This window comes from Atractosteus spatula, chromosome 5 (genome assembly GCF_055471065.1).
Source record: "Atractosteus spatula isolate fAtrSpa1 chromosome 5, fAtrSpa1.hap1, whole genome shotgun sequence".
Classification (NCBI taxonomy): Eukaryota; Metazoa; Chordata; class Actinopteri; order Semionotiformes; family Lepisosteidae; genus Atractosteus; species Atractosteus spatula.
Window position 1 is genome coordinate 26,019,774 of NC_142710.1, and position 21,472 is coordinate 26,041,245.

The 21,472-nt window shown below is 36.2% G+C and overlaps 1 protein-coding gene across 2 annotated transcripts in view; it reads left to right on the top strand.

Moving 5' to 3' along the window:
- The window catches only part of LOC148834819 (glutamate receptor ionotropic, delta-1-like), a 363,808-nt gene that overhangs the window by 199,685 nt on the left and 142,651 nt on the right, over positions 1-21,472 (top strand). For both annotated transcript variants that reach the window (XM_088916450.1, XM_088916451.1), the window contains exon 4: positions 8,494-8,699. In XM_088916450.1, coding sequence (XP_088772576.1) covers positions 8,494-8,699 — 206 coding nt within the window. The remainder of the gene's footprint in view (positions 1-8,493; positions 8,700-21,472) is intronic.

A 21,472-nucleotide genomic window follows, 5' to 3' on the forward strand; every position in this document is an offset into this window, starting at 1 on the left:
ATAGCACAGGAACGGTGAAGGGGATCACTACAGAACAAGGAAGGGCTGGAGTGTCCTTAAGAGGAGGGGTTTACGATCGTGACAGAAGAGGACAATATACAGTTTTCCCCTTTGACCTCTTTGTTACGTACTACTATTACAAACTACAATTGTTGTAATCAACATTCATTTCTTAAAACAAATGCTCCACTTCTTCCAATTCAATCAACTCTTCCTAAATATTTGTATCTGGTTATGATGTACAGTAGAAATAGCTTATCTAAAAGGAGCAGTTGTACCTTTTAGATAAGGTTGCAGACATTCTGGAATTGAAATGATGATTCATTTTAAATATTGACGAGAGAGAGTTGACATCTGCCATAGTAAGGCATTGGGTTAAAGTGGGACAATAATTTAGCCAAATATGTTAAAATCAACTGTTCAATTAATTATATACAGTACAGCATACACACCATACTGAAAATAGGCAAGTAAAACGAATAACATCTGTACAAAGACAAACAATACATTACTGTAATATCACCTCCACAGTATACATGTACAGTATGATATGTTCTTTCACATGTTTACTGTAAAACAGAAAGAAACGTTCCAAATGGGAGCTATAGTCATTGTTTGACAAACAACCAAGAAATAACTGTAATTCATATACAGTAGTCCCGGCATGAAGTGACACCCACATTCAAGAGATCTACCCAGCTTTAATTAAGACTGGGAACTGTTCTGAAGAGTAAAGAAATGATTAACTTCAGAGATGTCAAAATCGTGGTCGCAGTACACAAATTTAAATTGCGAGAAAAAGTGAGTGAACAAAGAAAATGTGTTATTAGTATCTTAAAGTAACAAGTAATCTACAGTATAATGAAAATAATGCAAGTCATTTCATAGCAATATTGTGACAACATCCTATAGAGCAGCAAAGAAACGTATCACTTATTACTTCAACTTGTTCACAAAGTTATCAGTGAAATGACTAAATCTTTTATTAAATAGACATGACACAGATAAAATCATTCTGCTAATTAACATGTATAATTAAAAGTATTGATCACCAGGGGTCTATAGTGAAAGTATCAAGCTAATAGCATGTGCTTACCATCAGAAGCAATGTAAACTGTATGTCTGTAATGAACTGTACTATATGTTTTGTACCTGGTTGCAGATGCTGTTTTGCAGGATTCTCTCACAACCCTCTCACTGACCCTGGATAAAAATATACATATTCACTGGTCTCATAGCCCTAGATGCCAAGTGTTATCCCAGCTCACCTCAAAAATGCATCAGCAGGGCTCATGTCTGGCGAGTAGGGTGTCCGTTGCACACGTGGCTATATAAGCAACGTGTATTATCCTGCTGGAATGTCATCACATCTGGATGACTCTGCAGGAAGGGAAGTGAAAGAGGATTTAGAACTTGATCAATATAGCCTTACCTCTACCACACTGATAACAGAAAGGCATTATTCTCTTGTTAAGTGGGGAATAATGGTTTCTTTCTGGATTTCTTCTTGGATTTTCATCGATCTTGAAAGCATGCAGAAATAGAATGCTTAGTTTCTTTTAATACTCAGTATAGTGTATTGTATTATATGGAATTCTCATTGCAATATGATATATATTTCTGTACTCAAACACTGTTCACACTTATATTATGCTGCCTGAAGTAAATAAGGTAGCATTCATTACAAATCTGGTTGGGGACAGGGGATTGATAATCAGGATTGAGTATGATTGTATGTGGGCTACTAGGAAGATGTTAATCTGAATACACATTCTGATTATTTTTTCTATTTTGTACACAGATAATTATTTAGCTGAATGCCAGCCATATGTCTTATAATATACATATTCATTGAAGCAACTTTCAACTTGAGGAAAGGGGCTCTGTGAGGCAGGAGGGTAGTTGCACAGTAAAAGAAATAGTGCACTGAAGATTTACAGAACAAGAACAGTTAGCTTTAAGTTTTCACTCAGCTTACTCTCCTTTCCTCAACCTAACTGAGGACTTTTTCTTTTGTTGGAGATGGAAGGCATATGACCTATGACAAGGTAATAGTTCTGCAGACTATGGGAGATAACTACTGTATGTTGGTTGTGGCACAAGCCTGTTGAAACTAGTTATGCAGGTGTTTTTTTTCCCCCTGGGCACATTACCAGAGAGAATATCTGATCGTGACATAGTTGAAATAATGGGTCTAGAGGTAGGCTACTCAGTGGTGTAGCAGCAATGCTTATTAATAAGACAGAATTAAGTGTTGCTGTGCTTTCCTACAGTAAATGACACCCCATCTTTGTGGTGCAGCCACAGAGAAGCTATTTATGCAGTTCCTGATTTAAAGTGTTTTCTCTCCAATAAGGAGCAGCTCTCAAATGGGGATGTGCCCAGCCATGCTTGGCTATCATGTTAAATGGTCATTTCTGGCGCCTGTCTGTCTGTGAGATTCTTTGGAACATCTGGATTGCAGTCCTATATGTCAGAGGTCACTGTTACTCATCTCTCACCTTGACCAACCAATCAAGAACCTGCAGGGCATAGTAACCCCACGTGGGTCTCAAATGCCTTCTAAACTTTCGACCAATCATCAGAACCTGTCTTGGTTCTGGTTTAAAAGACACTGCACAGCTAAGAGCTTTGCTTCTCTGGCCATTTCCAAACCCTTGGAGACAATCACGTGATGGCCAGTGTTGTCTGTATAGGGATTGGAACCTTGTTTCAGCAAAATGTCGGCCTGGAGAATGCCGTACGTATAAATTCAAATTGCTAGCTGCCAACGTGGACATTTCGCTTGATCACCGGAGTATACGTTTGGAGTCTTCTGAATAAGTTTTTATTCAGCAGTAGCGCTACACCGGAAGCAAACCAAGTTTCTCCCCTCTAAATAGTGTCTTGACTTGCTCGGACCCGCGGTCACCCTCTGTGCATATAGACTTTCTTTTAGTCACCCAGATTACTAGTAAATTACTAGTGAGTCGTGCCAGGATTGGTTGGCATCGAGCCAGAACCAGCCGTAGGCCAACTATCGAACGCCGCAGTGATTGGATGCAGCCTGCCAGCTGGACTTTGGTGTCCGTGCAGGGAAATACGAATCAATATCTGGATATGTAAACCCAACACAAGTTGATATCAATTTAATTCATAATGTATTTACTTTAGGTATTAATAAGACTGATTAACGATAGTATAGCCGAATGGTTTACTGCAGTATAAACTTTTGTTTTGTATCTCTTTGTATTTTGCATCTCTTCGTGATTACATACAGTACCTTGCATTTTGATAACCCTCACAGTAAGATCTGCCATCTGTATCCAGGGAGATTGTTATATGTTTTATATGCACCATTTTTGTATTAATAACTGTATATCGTGTATTGAATCCATGTGTTTTTGTCTCTGATCGATGGATTTTCTAATAGCCATAAGAGTCACCTCGTGGTTACTGCTACAATTAATAAATTGTCCCAGTAAATTCAAAAAACTCATACTGGCAATTATACTGAATAGTGGCAATTATACTGAATTATGTTAATGACTTGGCATTTTTTGCTGTAATGTTAATAAATTCAGTTGTGCAACTTGTTGCGATAATTCTGTGAAACTTTTAAATTTTACATTGTATTACACTGGCCAGTGCTACAGTTTGTTATTCCTAAATGGTTGGTCCAATAGATATCCATTATTCTCATCATTTGCAGTGCAGTGTATCTTTGACAGTACTGGTGATGGAAAAAGGCATGTAAAGTTCTGTATGCCGAAAAATCTTTTTGCAGCTGGTTCTTTTGAATTACTTGGGCTACAATAAAAATCAGCTGATGACTGCAGCACTGGATGTAAAAAATTTGCCTTTAAATCCTCTTTGGGGCACAGCCTGTACAACTCCATTAACTCCATTCATCACTGAAGCTCTGTCATAAGACTGACTCATGATGTGGTCTGTGTTAAAACCAACATGTACCGTAGCATGTACAGCAGCTGATGTAATTCAAGCAAACCTATTATAAGCTCATCAGACTTAGATTCACTAAAACATTTCGCCAGGTAGATCGGTTTTCTATCATGAATTCCAGTACTCAAACAAAAATACATGTGGGTCAATTTTTGTACTTTGATTTTAAATAGTGCCATCTCAGTTAAGATTTCTATGATTTTATTTTGTATTTCATCAGAGCATACTTCACATTCTTATGTATGCTCTTTGCATATGTATACGTAATCAAAATGCTACGTTAACAAAACATTCAACAGTTACTCCATGTCAGTATTTTCACTGCAGATAGATTCTTTTAGAGAAAGGGGAGTACTTTCTATCTACTAAGATGCTAGAACTAATCTAGTAGTTTCTCCCCTGGCCTATCCTAAATATATTTAACTGCCTTCTTGCTTTGAAAAATCTTTTTGTGCTCTATAGCTGTTTTCTAGTTTTGAAATTCAATCTCCTCTTAATAAAGAACCTCCTACTCTCAACAAAGTGAAAAACCCATTTAGTGCCACAGTACATTCAAATCAGGTTTTGTCTCATGCTCAGCAAAAGTTTCTTAGCTGCGGAACTTGTAGAAGTGACTTCAGAATGGGCTCAAATGGCCTGCCAAGGACCTAATTCACAACTGCTGGAACTTACAGATGATCTTGTAGATTCCTCACATACTCTACAACAGTGATACACAACCTCCAATCCACTCCAACTCACAGTTCCACTGAAACAAGCTTGTAATTTATTTAACAGACAATTATCAAGATCGATAAAGAACAGTACAGCAGGTTGTATGAAGGTACTGCAATGGAAGGGCCTGCAATGTTTGTTTCTTTTTGGTAGTGACAGTTAAGTGAGCAACACATATGATCTTTAAACTGAAAATCACAAGGAATATGAGAAAAAAATCATATCATTTTTTGTACATTAATCACACCTATTGTGTTAGCATTTTTTAAACAGTCTATTGTCCTGTTGTCTGTTGTTCTAAAATAAGTAATTACAGTATGTTATAAGGGAGTATCCTTACTATGATTTTTTTACTCAAGCTCTTGTTGCCGTTATTGTGCAGATAGAGTCAGGATTTTTTATAATGTCCAGCATTCACCTGGGTGATGAGTGGCAGCCGTTATAAATCAGCAACCTTACTACACAGCAGATCAGGAAGTGAAATCAGATATTCTTTCACTTGATGAATTTACTACTTCAGAACTAGTAATCTTATTCACCAAATTCCAGCATTTACAAAAACACTTTTACTCACCCCCATACCTTTATGTAAGCCTCCCCTTTACAAAGTCCTGGTCTGGCCCCTTAGCAGTATATAGAAATATAAAAATGGTTCTATTCTTGGGCCTAGCAGATCAGCAAAAAAAGTTTGCTCTAGTTGTAATCAGGTACAGTATACAAAAGCAGGACAGTATCTGTAGTGGAAACTGGGACTTATGACCTTTATTTGGGAACCCAGAGCCTTGAAACTACACTGCCTCTAGACAAACTGTAAGCTATAGTACATTTTAAAAAATACACATTAGAAGATAGACTTTCTTATGGTAGGTGTTTTTATATAATAAAAGTAGTGAAACTGTTAATAATTGTTTTGTGCTGAATAGATGACAAGTGGAGAGAAGAGGAGTGACAACATGAGAGGAGTTATTCTGCCAGCTCCAGCAAGCCTCCTGTCAGGGCTAATACACTGAAATCTGTGAAACCGCAGCAGGAAGGTGCTAGGCAGATAAATTATTTTTTTTCTGTAGTCTGCTTCCAACACATCACATGGAGAGAATTTTAGTTTCAAAAGTTTCTTGCAGTAAAAATAAATAAAATATCAAAGTTTTTTTTAAAAAAGCCTTTACATCCCCAAGCCTGTGCTAGAGATAGTGAGTTATTCTTTTTGAGATGAAATCTCAACAGTTAATTTCTACATTTGGAATATTTTATAAGTCAGCAGGAAATTTACTAGAGGTAAGCTGTATGGGGAAAAAGCTGGAGTATGATTACTTGATGCTATTGTAACAGGACTTCTTTTGTCTGTTACAAGTTGACACAATCCCCTAGGAAACTGAATAGCATTGAATTTTCCCATGGTGTGAAGCCTAGCCTTTTGGTATAGTGGAATCCTACAAAGAGGTGCTGTGTGGCTCAAAGATGGGAGGTTCCAGAGAGAGCATGATTGAATCCTGACCAGGAGAGTGCTGCAGTTCCTCAAATGGCAGAGACTGATGCCTGTTAGTCACAGAGGTTGCTGTGGAGAATGAGAAAGTGCAACATGGCTTGTTGAGTCCAATATGATGGTATGGTCCCCTACTAAGATAGAAAATGTTGAATTCTCCTGCTATAGAAGGTCTGTCCCTTTGGCATGGTGGAAATTCTTCACTGTTTCAGGAGGTGCTACTGTATATAACTCGGAGGTCAAAAGCCACTGAGAGACTTTGCAGGGGCAACTGTGTTACCACCATGTAGCCTGATTTAATGAGATTTCAGAAGGTACTGTAAGTAAGGCTGGGCCTGGTCAGTCCCAGGACAGAAGACCTCTGAGAAAATCCAGGTTGTGACTGTGAGTGGTGTTGGTGGACCAGTAAGGAGCACACATACTCCTGAGCTACAGTTAAATGTAATGTTTTAGTTCCAAAACATTACATTTACAAATTTAGATTAACATTTTTCAAATTTTAAGTTAAATGTTCCCAAAACAACTGCCACGGACTGGTGCTCAAGGATACTGTGATGCAGGAGGTGCCATCATTGGGGTTAGACATTAAACCTGACTTACTTTTTAAGACATCTTAAAAAGAAGTATAACTTTTCGAAACAGTAGAGACAAGCAATGTCATGGATAAACACTACTCTACCTAAAGTTCTACTGTGAAGCAGCTTTTCACTTTCCTGCCTGATCTATCTGTAGTTGGACATATCAGCATTGTACTTCAGTGAAGTTTGTCTCCTCCAAAATTATTCTTATTCTTATTCTTAGTACTACTACTAATTATTACAAAATATACTGGAGCAATGGCTAATACTGATCCGCCTCTATCTTTTCAAGGACTATTGCTTCTCTGTTTAAAGAAAAGATAAAGATTATTTGTTTCTATAATGCAGCCTTACAGTGTTTCAATTTGACAGTAAGTTGCTTCGTACACATAGACATTCTGATGTATAGTTTAGGTGTGGTAACCAGAAAGATTAGATCACAGATATGCAAGAACTTACTGTACATGATCATTTCGGGAATTTTCGAGAAAAGAAAGCAGTGCGATTTATTTACCACAGATACAAAAACATTTGTTCAATTGTAAAAGGTAGATGTGCATTAAATAGGAAGATGACGATGACGATGATGATAATAATGACAATAACAACAATAATTTTCTTTTATTTTAGTGTTGTGCTCTGTGTGAGATACTGACCTGTTGCTCTTTTATTTTTAAGACAGATTTTACACTGGGGACAACACAGCTATTACCTACTGTAAATGCACTTTCTTTTCAGAGCTTTTTTCATTCTACTATTCATGCAAGGCCTAAATAGGCTTTCAGTACTACAGTATCTTTGCTAGGTTTGTATACAATGATTTTACAAGGGGACTGAAAAGTGATTATAATATGTAGAAGTAGCCATTACTTGGAAAAAAGACTCCCAAGAAATGTAATGTGTGGGTTATTGGGTTCACACATGTAATTATATAGGGTAGTCAATAAGTAGGATCGCTCTACAGAGCACTTAGAGAGAAAGCATGGATTTTCTCTGTAAAGTAAATACAGTCTATTTAAATGTTTTACTTATTTTACTTACAGTAAATATTACATTTCTGTATTGTTGCCAATGTAATTGATTTCTTATTATCTGACAGCCCAAAAAGTATTATCTAATATAATTATTTTAAATATCCTTTGTATTTATCTATAAAATGGTTTAAAAAGAAGAAAAAAACTTTTTTCAAAGGTGATCAGTAAGACATACAAAATCAAACAATATTGTTAGAACTGAAAAAAATAATTGTTTGTGGAATGTAGTGCTTAATGTTGAGATGCAGGAGCTCAATGTGAATGGGATAGAGTGGATGTATGGGGGGAAATGGGCATACTGGAGTGTGGACAGTTTCAAATTAAGCACAAATAGAATGACAAGTCCATAGCTGTAAGTAAACAAAATGTAATATGGAGGCACATGACTGTGTATTGAAGATTTTCCAGACTACCTGAAGTCTTTATTTGAATAGATAATCAATACCCATGCAACCACAAAACTTCTCTCTTCCTCTTGTTGTTGAGCCTGAAGCAACAGCAGATTAAAAAATGCTTACAAAACCTCTGAGTTTGTAAAGCTTTTAAAGGCAACACTATGTTTTGGCACAAATTAAGAACTATTGCCTAGACATGGCTCCTTCAGGTTTTGTTTCATTAAGGAAGGTAATAATAGTTTCAGTAAGTAAATGAGAGATCAGGATGGATGAGAAACTGAAGATTCCACTGTGTCCATGTTCTTCTGACTGGGCCCAGCTCATGCCTCTTTGCTCTTGTCCTGCAGATATCCGGGGCCTGCAGAGCTTCCTTGACCAGGCATCACGGCTTGGACTCGACGTGTCCCTGCAGCGTGTCGACCGCAATATCAGCCGTGTCTTCGCCAACCTCTTCACCACCATGCGGACAGAAGAGCTGAACCGCTACAGAGACACCCTGAGGCGTGCCATTCTCCTGCTGAGCCCCCGTGGGGCGCAAGTTTTCATCCACCAGGTCAGTCCACCACGACAGTTTCGCACTCTACTTATTAAAACAGTCATCAATCAATCATAATGATATTAGTTGGACAAGCTTTTCAGTAAGGTTCCAATTAGAGTTTGATATGTAAAGCTAGATGATTCTGTTCAACTGTGAAGCAGCTTCTCACTTCTCTGCTTGATCTATTGTGTAGTAGGATATATCAGCATTGCACTTCAATGAAGTTTGTCTCTTCCAAAATTATTATTTTTATTTTTCTTATTTCTTCTACCAATTATTACAAAATATACTGGAGCATTGGCTAATACTATCTTTTCAAGGACTATTGGTTCTCTGTTTAAAGAAAAGATAAAGATTATTTGTTTCTATAATGCAGCCTTACAGTGTCTCAATTTGACAGTAAGTTGCTTCGCACATATAGACATCATGATGTATAGTTTAGGTGTGGAAAAGAAAGCAGTGCGATTTATTTACCACAGATACATCATTTGTTCAAATGTACTGTAAAAGGTAGATGTGCATTAAATAGAAAGATGATGACGATGGTGATAATAATGACAATAACAATAATTTTCTTTTATTTTACTGCTGTGCTCTGTGTGAGATACTGACCTGTTGCAGGATACCAGTTCTCTGTTAAACTACTGAAACAGCAATATGAGAGGTTGATCTCACATGTTTCATGTTTCTTACCACTTTGGTTAAATATATTTCAGCAACTTGTCCAGATAGTTATTTTTTGAAAATTATGTTTTAAAAATAATGTGTGAAATGAAACAAAAATAAGACTTGGTTAAATTTGGGTTTAACCTGCCAGGTTATGGGAATAACAACATTCTCATGAAAGATGATGAAGGAGTAATTGGAATTACTAGTTGGAGAAAAAGAGCTCCTGAAAGGCAAGAAGTGGAGGGAAAGGAAGGGGAGTCTTTTATTAATATTTATACAGAACATATTTGGGCCTGATAGAGGGATAGTCCTTCTCACTTAAACTTCAATTATGATCTCCATTAAGCATAGATGTTTCAGAAAGAAATGCAGATTAATGGATTGCATTAAAGGGTTTGCTCCCTGTATGCAATCCCTTAGATACTTACTGTTCCTATGGAATTTATGTGCTTGGTTTGAATATAAGGCCCTTGAATGTTGTACTCATTTAGCCAGACAGTAATTTATGTCTACAATATCTTCAAAAGATTTCTAAAAATGTGGATACCACTAGTTCATTAAAGATCTTCTCCTAAAAGTAAGAGTCTGCACTTACTACATAATACTTGTTTATTAAAAATATCCAGAGGGTATTCATTTGTAGAGGTGCTCTCTATTAAAGATGGTTTAAAGAAGCTTATTTATTTGCCCGTAGAGGGTTCTGCTATTTGTTTTGTTGTTGTTTTTGCCCTCAGTTTTACACAGTGGACTTACTGCCAGTGTGCTTGTATGCTTCATGCTGCTGTTGTTTGCATTTTATTTTTGTAAATCGTGCTGCTGTCTTGTTGTGCTTGTCAGGTCTGACAGGTGAACAGTTTTCAAAGATGAACCATGAGCTGAGCTTCAAGGTCTTGTATATGAAATCTTTTGTTCATTTTACTGGAAATCTGCCACTTTGCACTGAATTCAAATAGCTGAGAAATTTCACTTCTTCAGTTTTGGACAAATAACTGATAAAAAATAAATGGTTTGCAGGGAATATGAGCAGTTGTCACTGTTTTGGATGGTAGTCGGTCTGTTATATTGTAATAGTTTATTTTACAGATTCAACAGTAATGTTAAAAAGTGAATCCATAAATTAATTTAACAGTAACTGTGTTTCTTATAATGTATGTCTTGTTCTTATTGTTTGTTTTTGACAAAATGTTAATGCTTCTCTACTTTACAGTACATGACAATTGACAAAATGTAAAATGCCATATTTAAAGGTATACTAATGTATGAAACTACACTACATACTGTAAATGATTAAATGTAATTATTAAAATAAAAAAAAATCCTAATAAAATATGAAACATAACATCAACAAGGTGATAGCACACTAAAGCTGTTTTGCTGAATCAAGCTGAGAGGGTCCCTTAAGCTGCCAGAGCAAAAATGCAATCAAAGTGTTTGGAATTCAATGCTGTTCTCCCATTATTATGAATGACATGCAGGGCATCACTTTTGCTTACTCTGTGTTCATACAGTAGCAGCAGATACAGGAAATATTCTTTCTGTTAAATCCCCAGAAGTATTTGGAAGAAAAATTTAAATAAAAAAACATAGAGTTTAATTAATATTAATAAAGTGAATATTAATGAAAGACATTTGCTTGATGATTTAGTAATCATGGTTTTAGCCTTAGAATCTGAACATGGGACGAATGGATTATCTTAAATGTAAAGTAACAGATTGATGGCCAGATTATGTACATACAGTATGTTTGTTTACTGCTGGGGAGAAGGCACATATGTTCTTCATAATCTTCTTAGTATACCAATAACACAAATATTTTTTGGTAAGGCCATTACCATTGAATAGTCACACAGAATAAAATGTCTCACATTAAAAACATCTAAATATTGTATTCAGTGTTCATTTCAATAACTGCAGTCAATGTAGCTTGCTCTTTCAAAATTGTATTTCCAAAGGTATCTTCACAGTTGCATGGATTTTATATAAAATAATGCAATAATCACATGTAGTTATACCCTTCCTACTTAACATAATGTGTTAAAGATTTTATACTTTGGTATGTACGAACAAAAAATAGTACACCAAAAAGATCTCTTTATTGGTAACTGTAATGTCATGGATTGAAGCTAGCATGTGCAATATTTCAGATGAGCAGCTCTGTACAGTATCTCCCACAGCTCTTTATCCCCTTCAGTCTCTTCAGACTATAGCTAATACTGTTTTAACATCAACATTTCCCATCCAAGGCAGGATGAAGAGGGATATGGAATTCTGGGAAATCCCATAAACCTCACGTCTCTTCTCTCTCCGAGCTCAGCCCACTCACCTTTACCCCCATGGCTGCTCAGTCTCCGAGAGTGGATTACACTGGATAATCCATACTCCTGCTGATGCTTGTGTGTGTGTAAGACTGCGTGTGTTTCAAAGTATAGAGGAAGAACAGATCACTAAGCTTTAGTCTCTCGAGTCTTTAAGTTGTGTCTTTTTAGAAAGCAGAGTGTAAAGCACATACAATACTTAATTATTACAAAAAGTTGAAAAGGATTTTTAAAAGGATACAAATTCAGCAACACTACAATGCCCATTCCAATCAAAATACTAGAGTAGTCTGTTATGATCTTAAACTTATATTCTAAAGTTTTGTATATGTTTTAATTGTTTAAAAATGTTTTTCTTAGTTCTGTGATAAATCGGCTTTTAAATCAATAGCTACCCCGCTGGTAGCTATTTTGTTTAATACCAAAAGACATATTCTTAAAAGTCTTTGTTAAAAAGTAAAGCCTGCAGTCATTTCTTTAAAAATAGAAAGAAGACAATGAGAGCAGAAATAATTTCGAGATTTAGGCTGCAGTGGAGTATGTCGTACAACTGGCCATAAGTGGAAGTGTTCTTCCTACTGTAAATGACATCTGTTTTGTTTTTCAAAACAGATTTATTTTGCCTTAGCCTTAATATTGTTGTACAATGATTTCCTTTGGTTATTTCTGTTTAAACATTAATACGATTAATGCTACATTAATAATAGTTTATTCTTAATACAGGAAAAAGTAAAACATGAGAGAGAGGTGTTGAGCTCCATCAAAATATCTTGCCTGGTATTAATACTGCTCTCTGCAGAAATATAACTTCTGAATATCAGAACAGTACAGCCTTGTCCCCTAAATTATTAGGAGGGAATTAGGGCTATGCTTATCACTGTGGGTAGTATTAATTTTCATACTAGATGTACAGCGTGAGCTGTAGAGGAAAGTGTGACCCATACTCAGACAGAGGTGTATGTTAGTCAGGGGTGCAACAGTAGAGAGAACCACATCAGAAAAACATTGCTAAAGGGATACCTGCTGAGAAAATCTTCCTTTAAACCATGGGGAGCTCAGCTACACTACTTAAACAAAAGCATGATAGTAAAGATCAGTCTTTAGTCTGTTTTTAGACATACTCACTTTCTGCACTTGTTTTCTGAAAGAGATTGTGAGGGCGGAATGTACGAGACTCTTAAATTTACTTCCTGCTGCTCTGCTACATGCCATTCTGCATCACCTAGATAGTAAGGCAAAGCTTCTGGTTTGTAAAAAAATGAATCCAGGAAACCCAGGGTATACAATGCTACAGGTCCTCATAGTAATCTACAAATTGTACAAAAGAAACAAGAATGTTATCAGACCTCTGTCTAAGACATTATGAGACGTTTAACACAATCCTTCCAATAGTTGCTCAAGAAAGGTGTAATACCCATTGAAGTTTTGTCAATGTATTGCCCTTTCATTACGCGGGTGATGTACAAGTACCACAAGGGGGTACTTATTAGGCTTATTAGGAAAAGTGCTTTTCCTAATTTATGTTAATAATCTTGAAAACTATTCAGGTTTGCAGGTGATACTGAAACAGGAGGATTAGCAAACACTGTGAAATGAAGAAATGAAATTTAAAAGAATTTTAAAAATATCCATACTGGGAAGATGACATTTAATGTAGACAAGTGAAGAGTGTTACATGCAGGTAGCAAAAGCAAGATATAGCTATAAGGTAGCTACTAAATACGGAGGTTCAAAGAAGATACTAATGGAAAAGACAAGTGTATATGTTGACCGTTCATTTTCATCTTCTTAATGTTGGGAAGCATTAACAATGGTAATCAGAATGTTTGGATATATAGTGAAAAGCATAGACTTTAAATCGAAGGGTGTTTCATTTAACAATGCACTAATAAGACCTCATTTAGAATATTGTGTACAGTTTTGGTTACAACATTACAAATATGATATTGCTGCTTTGGAATCAGTCCAGTGAACAGTGAACAGATACAGATCTCTTGGCCCAAAGGAATGCCCTAATTTGACTTTCTAGTCTTGAACACAGACGACTATGAGGAACTATGTATTGATTATGTGTTGAAAATCCTTAAGGATACGGACAAAAACAAACATGATGAACAAGAAACAGGGGACACAGACGACAGCTATACAGTAGGACAGCACATTCAAAATGGAGAACACAAGCACAAAATGGTAGTATGGAACTAACTACCCAGCCATGTTGTTGAAACTGATACCGTGTTTTCTGGCTACATGATCAAGGTAGGTCAAGGAACCTCCTCTTTTTTGTATACTTTATTATTTCCTGATGTGTCACATTTGTCCAGCATTAGGTATGTCCACCCTTTCACAGGTTCAGGACAGAGGTGCCAGAGATATTAAGAAATTAACTGATTTTATTCCATTTTTATTGGTTTTGAGAGCAAGAGCACAAAAGCACACCTAAGATGACCTGAACTATGCTCTCCACTTAGGTACTGTTAATTCAAGGACTGATAAAAGCAATGGATAAAAGTTGACAATCCATCAGAGAGGCACTCCACTGTACTGTATGTCTTGAAGGACAATAAATGAATTGGTTAACCCCAGGGCTGCAATTCTTCTCCTGGCTGAGAAAAAACTTGTATTTGGCCTTGAGGGGTAGGGCTACTCAATCCTTTCTAGGAGGCAGCTGACACACTCCATCTCCCAGTGACCTGCAAATCTCTGCTGTCCTTCATTCTAGACACCCAGCTATCTGCTTGGAACACAGGACTCAACTTTACATGTTGTAGAATAGTGAATAAAGTGCATATTTATACTGGACTTCCCACCACAGTTTAATTTCATCTACTTTTCTTCCCTTGTTCCTCTTTTATAATATTTACATTCTATGAGAAAGCAGAAAGAGCCTGTTCCTGGGAGAGAGATTGAACAGTGTTCAGGCAGGCGGGGGTGATGATAAATGACATACAGTATAGAGATGGGGAGAATCCTGTGTGGGAGGTGTTTAGGAGAGAACGTGTCTGTCTGAGGAGCTGTGAGGAAATGAAGATCTGTGGAGGGGAACTGATAGGCTGGTTTTTCAGTTTTTCATTCATCACTCAGCAAGTCAGAAAGGGGATTTTTATTCCACAAGTGACTCAAGAGAGAGCAGTTTCATGTTGGGGGCTAGAAGGTGAGGAATCAATTGGATGAGACTGAGATCAGGGTGATTATGAGGTTTTCTATATATTTTTTGTTTCCAGCATACTTGGCATTGGTCCTCATAGGGAAAGCCAAACTCAATGGTGTGTTGCGAAACCCACTGTGTTCACATGTCTGTCTGCCAAGTTAAGCACTGGAAAAACTGACCTTATGCTCATTTTTCAATACAAAAGACCTCAGGCCTATTAGAGGGAACTATCCCTTCAACTAGCTGGTGTCAATGGCACACAAAGCTGGGTGCCTCATTCATTCTAGAGATAAAAACAGATGACATTACTTAATTTTATATTAGCAATCCTGCATTTTTTTCATGTTGAAGTTTTTGCTACTGCTTTTGCTACTGAGTGTTGTGTCTTCAATGGAGTCATTTAACAAAAAAACAATGAAACTGTCAAATGATCCACTGCTATATACAGTATGTTAAAAGAGAATGGAGTTTAAAAATTTCATAAACTCCTACACATTGTAGTGATTTACTTAATTTACTAAGCAATGATACTGGTAGTCATATTTCCAATCCTTTGTTTAGAATTAATATCCCTTTTTTGTTCATTCCACTGATATAGTATTAAAAGAAGACATAGTAAAAAGAACATTTACTTTACTACGTGGAAAGTATTTTCTTGTTTAAATTTAAGTAATCTGAGAAGATAATACATGTCAGACACAGTTCCACAAGGATGAACTAGAGAATAGCACAGGCTATTCACATGCTAGCCATTTTTCCAAGGTTCTTTACAGTATATGAAAATAGATTACAGAACAAAAGTTTAGTGCACTGTGCATATAGGTCATTAAAAAATCCAATCAGTGACAGTGTTGTAATACAGTTAACTTTTCTAATTTCTGTTTTTTAATTTCTTGTAGGTCTTTGTCATGCTAAGTTTTTTGCATTATCCTGCTGTAAAATGGATATGTGAAATGGATATTAAGGAAAGGGATATCACAGTGGCTTTCCTCAATAATAGTATATGCTATTCTGGAATTTCTGTTCTCGAATTTTGCACACCTCTTTCTGTAAACAAAAACACCAGACTGCCCAGAAAAAGCCTATGCTAAAAAAAGGAATAAAACAATGTAAAATCAAAATTAAAACTGATAGTGCACTGAGTCATAGATCAAAATCTTCCTAAATGTTGAATCAAGGTTTCGTATAGACCATCCTGATGGTTGTCATCTTTTGTGAGCCAGTCATGAAGAATAATGTGCTAATTTGTATGTACAGCAGGCCAATCATTGCAGAGTTCCAAGTGTGATAGCATTAGCAGGAATGTCAGTGCAGAAATTTACTTGTAGCAGTTGATAACAGTCCTACAGTATATGCTGGCCATCCCGCTTGTTCATCCTGAAGTGTTTTAGTTTCAATAGGTCAAATGGACTTCCTCATGCCGCACATGTAAAATTGACTTTGTTGTCTTTGTTGTCTTGCGAGATGTGACATTTATACCATAGACATCCTACATACTAGACTTGAACCCCAATGAACAACTGAGAGATGTTCACTAGAATGATATATAGCATCTAGTGCTCAAAGACCATTGGTAAATACACACTGTAGTGCGTGAAAATCCCAGGAGGTCAGTTATTTCTGAGATGCTGGAACCACCACGTCTGTTACCAACAACCATACCATAGTCAAAGTCACTTAGATCACGCATCTTCCCCATTCTAATGTTTGGTCAAACAACAGCTAAACCTGTTGACCATGTCTGCATGCTTTATATATTAACTTGCAGCCACATGATTCACTGTTTTGTTATTTGCGTTAACGAGCAAGTGTACCTACTGTAATAAGGTGGCCACTGAGTGTATAACTTTCATGGTATACCACTTGTTTTTCAATTATGTTGATGGCAAATTTCAGGAAATTCTAGGGAGAGATTATAGAAGGTTGATACATCCTAGACCATAGTCTATATATCTTACAACAGGGCAAGCATGGAAGAAAACTACAGATCCCAGAGTTCTGAGTGACAGCATGCAGCTGGGGAGCGTGGAAGGAACATGTGATCCACTCTGAAGGAAAGAGAAAAAGAGAAACTGCCAGATGAATACAAAATTAGATGAGTACAGACACCTGGTCATAAAACCTCAATGGACGAGTCCCGTGGACTTCTCTAGCTGAAGCCAAGAGAAACAAAAAACATAGAGATCCTCTAGGGAACAAGACAGATGAGAGAGAAAATATCCCACCTGACAGACTGCTGAATTAACCTCTGAAATCTTTTGCATCTCTCAAAAGAGACAAAAGTGAGCATCATTAAAGAGAACAATAAAGTAGAGAATGAGCTCTCTTTTTAATACTTGCTCTGTTTCCAATTGTTTCTTTGGAATCCACCCTGATTAAAGGTCCCAATGGCACAAAATCATAGCTTTGTTTCAGTTATAAGTGGTAATTCATTAGTTCTGTTAAATCCTAACGCATGCGAAAGAGACAAAATATGTGTAAAGTATTTGGCATGACTTGCCTAACTGAGGCAATGGCAGCCTATCTGAAAGGATAAGTTACCCAAACCCGCCCTCACTATCGTTAGGATTGAGCAAGGGATCTGATTCAAGGGTGTACAGTAGATGGGGAGATGAGAAGAATGAGATGGAGATAGAGTACAGTACATGATACAATATAGAGATACTGTACATGAAGGGAAGCCCTGGGTTCAAGATGTATATACATACAGTAGGTACAGTATGTAAGTGGAAGTATGTGACATCAGGATCCAAGGTTCCTCTTAAACTTCTGTTAGAAATTCTATTATCTTTTCAACATCTACTGTATGATAAATGTAATATATACACACAACTATAAAAACATTTAATCTTATCAATATTTAATAGGACCTGTAATTAATCTATTGTAAATGTATATAACCAATAAATCAAACAAATCAAATGATAATGTTTTATAAGGGTAAAAAAAAATATTAAAAAGAGTCCTGGAAAAATAGTTTTAAACCGAGAAGGAAACTAGAAATCGGTAAAAAAATATTGGTATTAATATATTTTAGAAGTTATTCCTTTTCACAATCATTTCTTGTCTCATTTTATGCCATAATTTATTGTTCTTTATAAAAGAAGAATACTAACAACATACAGTATGTAATGCAAATGAGATGAAAAGTCTTTACGAGGTTTATAAAGAAAATGCACTATGTTTTTGGCTTTAAATACAGCATGTTACTTTTGTCAACAACTAAAGTCCTGATAAACAATTCAATTTTCTTCAACTTATTGTTTGGCTGCAATACACCACCTCTCCTTTCATAGATGTAGTTTGATACCTGTCGTCTTATCTAACTGCAATGCCAAATATTTATGTAACAGAAAGGAAGAGAAATGTCTACATGTTCTATACCAAGTATTGATGTTTCAGATCAGGTAAGGTTTAAAATTAGATTAGGAATAATGTGAATTCTTCAGGCACTGTTAAATCTCTCCCCTTTTTAAACATCCAAAGCCTGGCTTGCTAGGAATTAAATACTTTTAAAACAAGAAGACCAGAGGGTTTAGTGTTATTTCCCATGTGCTGTGTGCTAATCTCTACACTGTTCTGAAGTTTGCTGTTCAGCAATTGTAATCACATTTGTGGGAAAACTTCCCTGTGATTTTCACAGTCAGCAAATAAACTTTTGATTGAAGCTTGCAGTCTGATTGAATTTGGTATGTGTATGAGAAAGCTGTGGTAATCTCGTTGGCACACTGTTCATTATCAGACACAGCTACACAGGTTTACAACTGTTCCTAGACATCAGGGCACAGGTACAATCAAAGAAACCGAAAAAGGGAGAGCAGTAGCACCAGTGAAAATAAGATGACAAACACTTGAAAGAGCTCAGAGTGAACCAAGCTTTTTAACCTTGCTCCAAATAAATGGCAGTCACTTATCGGGAGTCTGTGTCGGTGTCAACTAGAATCAAATAGGTTACCTTGTAAATTTTATAAACATGCATTATTTTTATTGCTACTACTACTACTAATAATGGGAATAATGGATATTTACTATATTTATGTTACCATTGCTTCTTTTATTGGGATCAAATTGGTAGTACACTGTATATTGATTGATTATCATATGCTGCTTATACAGTATGCCAAAGTAACATAGATCCTATGAACAAACCTGAATGTTAAGATTGACCACAATTAAAGCCCTCAGACACAAGTTTTTGTGTGAAATAAGGCAGTTTAAAAGAATTGCACAAGGAAGTTTAGAAAAAGATGTTAATCATTATTTATAACACATCTCTAACACTCCTCAAATTCCTAAGAAAAAATCATATTAATTCATAGGATGGTATATAGTGGCGTTTACTGCTGCTGCCTCACAATTCTTAGGTCTTGGATGTGATTTCGGACTGTGAAACCTTCTGATGTTTGCATGTTCTCCTTATGATTGGATGCCCTAATTGCCTCCCATGTTTTAAAAACATTTTACTTGGTTAAGTGATCTCTTTTAATTGTACCAGTGTGTTTGTCAGTGTACAAATAAATTGTATGCTTTGGACAGTGTAGTCCTCTCCTGTGCTTCTGAGATCTTCTGAGGCTTCAGATTGCTATGAATTTTATGAGGAATAAGTGACTTTATGAGGATTAGTGGATGCTTCCGTATTCATAGTAACACATACTTATTTTAACATACTTCAAACAATAAAAAAAATCTTCAATTGTATATGTTACTAAATTGTTTGCCTTTTGTATTTGCTGGAGAGTTATTTTACCAATTTGGTTGATTTTCTTCACCTACTGTATGTCATATTTAGTTTGCATTATTATTCTACATGACAACAAAGAAGTTAAAGTTGCAAGCTCAAATGCTTTCTCATAAAGCAGTGCAGAGGAAATTCAAGATAAATTAATGTCCTCCTTCTTTGAAAGACCACAGAAAGGAAAAAAGATTAAGGGCTTAAAGGTCAACATCGAGTGGGACACCTTCTGTAAGACAGCACATACAGTTTAGAAATGTAATCTTTCCAGAAAGCTATCCACGTCAAATGGCTCCATATTTTGGAATCTTAGCAAAGTCAATAATGCTGGCATGGCTTAGAGTGAGTTTTTAAAAATCTGATTGTGTTAATTTTATACATTGCTTTTTAATGCCTTTCCATATTGAATATAATCTCAAAGTGCTTTACATATTTAACCAATCATTAGTGTACAGCACATAAATTAAATAGGAGTGCAACAACTTTATATTAAGGTAGAAACATAATGCTGATTCACTATAAAAAAAACTTCAATGCTAATAAACTACAGCATACGATTAAATGTATTTTTAGAGAGACTTTTCTTAAGATCATAGATGCTGAAAACGGAATTTAAAAAATGATTTAAAGATGGGTTTGCTAGAAGAAAAACTACACAGGATACAGTACATACAATAATTAGGAGAAGCGTGTATAATCAAATGTGTGGTTATAAGGGAAAGAGTGATGCTGCTCAGAATAAAAAAAAATCCTGAAAAAAAATATAAAGCTGATGATTACCCAGTGTAAATTGTTTGTTTCAATTTGTACAATTTGGAATTCTAGATGCTGTGCTTTGTACCAGTTGGAGTCTATGAAATGATGGGAGTCCAGTAAATAGAGCATTGTTACAGATATCACGTTACAGAATGTCAGAATATGCAGACTTTAAACATTTTAATATGGGAAGAAAGACAGCACACTAGTTGACATATGCATGTGAAATACAAGGATTGTGTCCCACTAGTCAGGGGTGAGTTTCCCGAAAACGATTAATCTTAGAGACTAACGAGCAACTTTACGATGTATATACGTAACGTACGAGCTACTTTTTCGTGTGTTTCCCAAAACCCTCTTAATCGGTCATTTAACGAGCGAGTATAAAGAACTTCTTTGTTAACTCCTCCCCTGAAGTCGCTTAGCAAAAAGCATTACAAGTCGATTGAAAAACAATCGATTGACAATACTTTCATTATATGATGTCGGTTTTGGTCCTTCAGTGGGATGAAATAAAGTTGTGAAAAGGAATATGAAGTAAACATGACATCATAATTTAACAACCATGTAAGCGAAAGCGTATAGATAGGCACAAAATGGGACCCTTATTGTTTCTAAGAGAAAAGAAAATAAATGACTGACATGCCGTAAAAGAAAACCAAGTTTAACTGTGTGGGCAGTGTATGTGTCCTGCACGACGTCTTTGATTTAAAGCAATATTTTTTGTCGCGTTGCCATTGTTAAGAATCAGTGTTTCATGAGAAAAAACTGTTGTTATTTATAGTTATTGAGTGTATTGGAACTCAATGGAAAAATTAACTACTAAGCTTGGCATGTGACACTCAACAAATACAGGATCTATAATCACATTTTAAAACAAGTAGGTTTAAGCTTTACCGTCAACAATCACGACAGAACATAACGGTATTCGAACTTTAAATATTGTATCGACCGCGGGTTTTGGTACGGAATGGAGCAGGCGTGGGACTCAGGGAATGGGGTTGAACAACACATTTATTAACTCGAATCGGGAAGGTACACACACAGGGACAGGGGTTACAGCGCTGCACCTACACTAACATACACACACACACGAAGGGAAGAGACTGTATCTCAGCCTCCGTCCCACTATACACAGTCCGGTAGTCCCCAGGCGCTGCTCTCA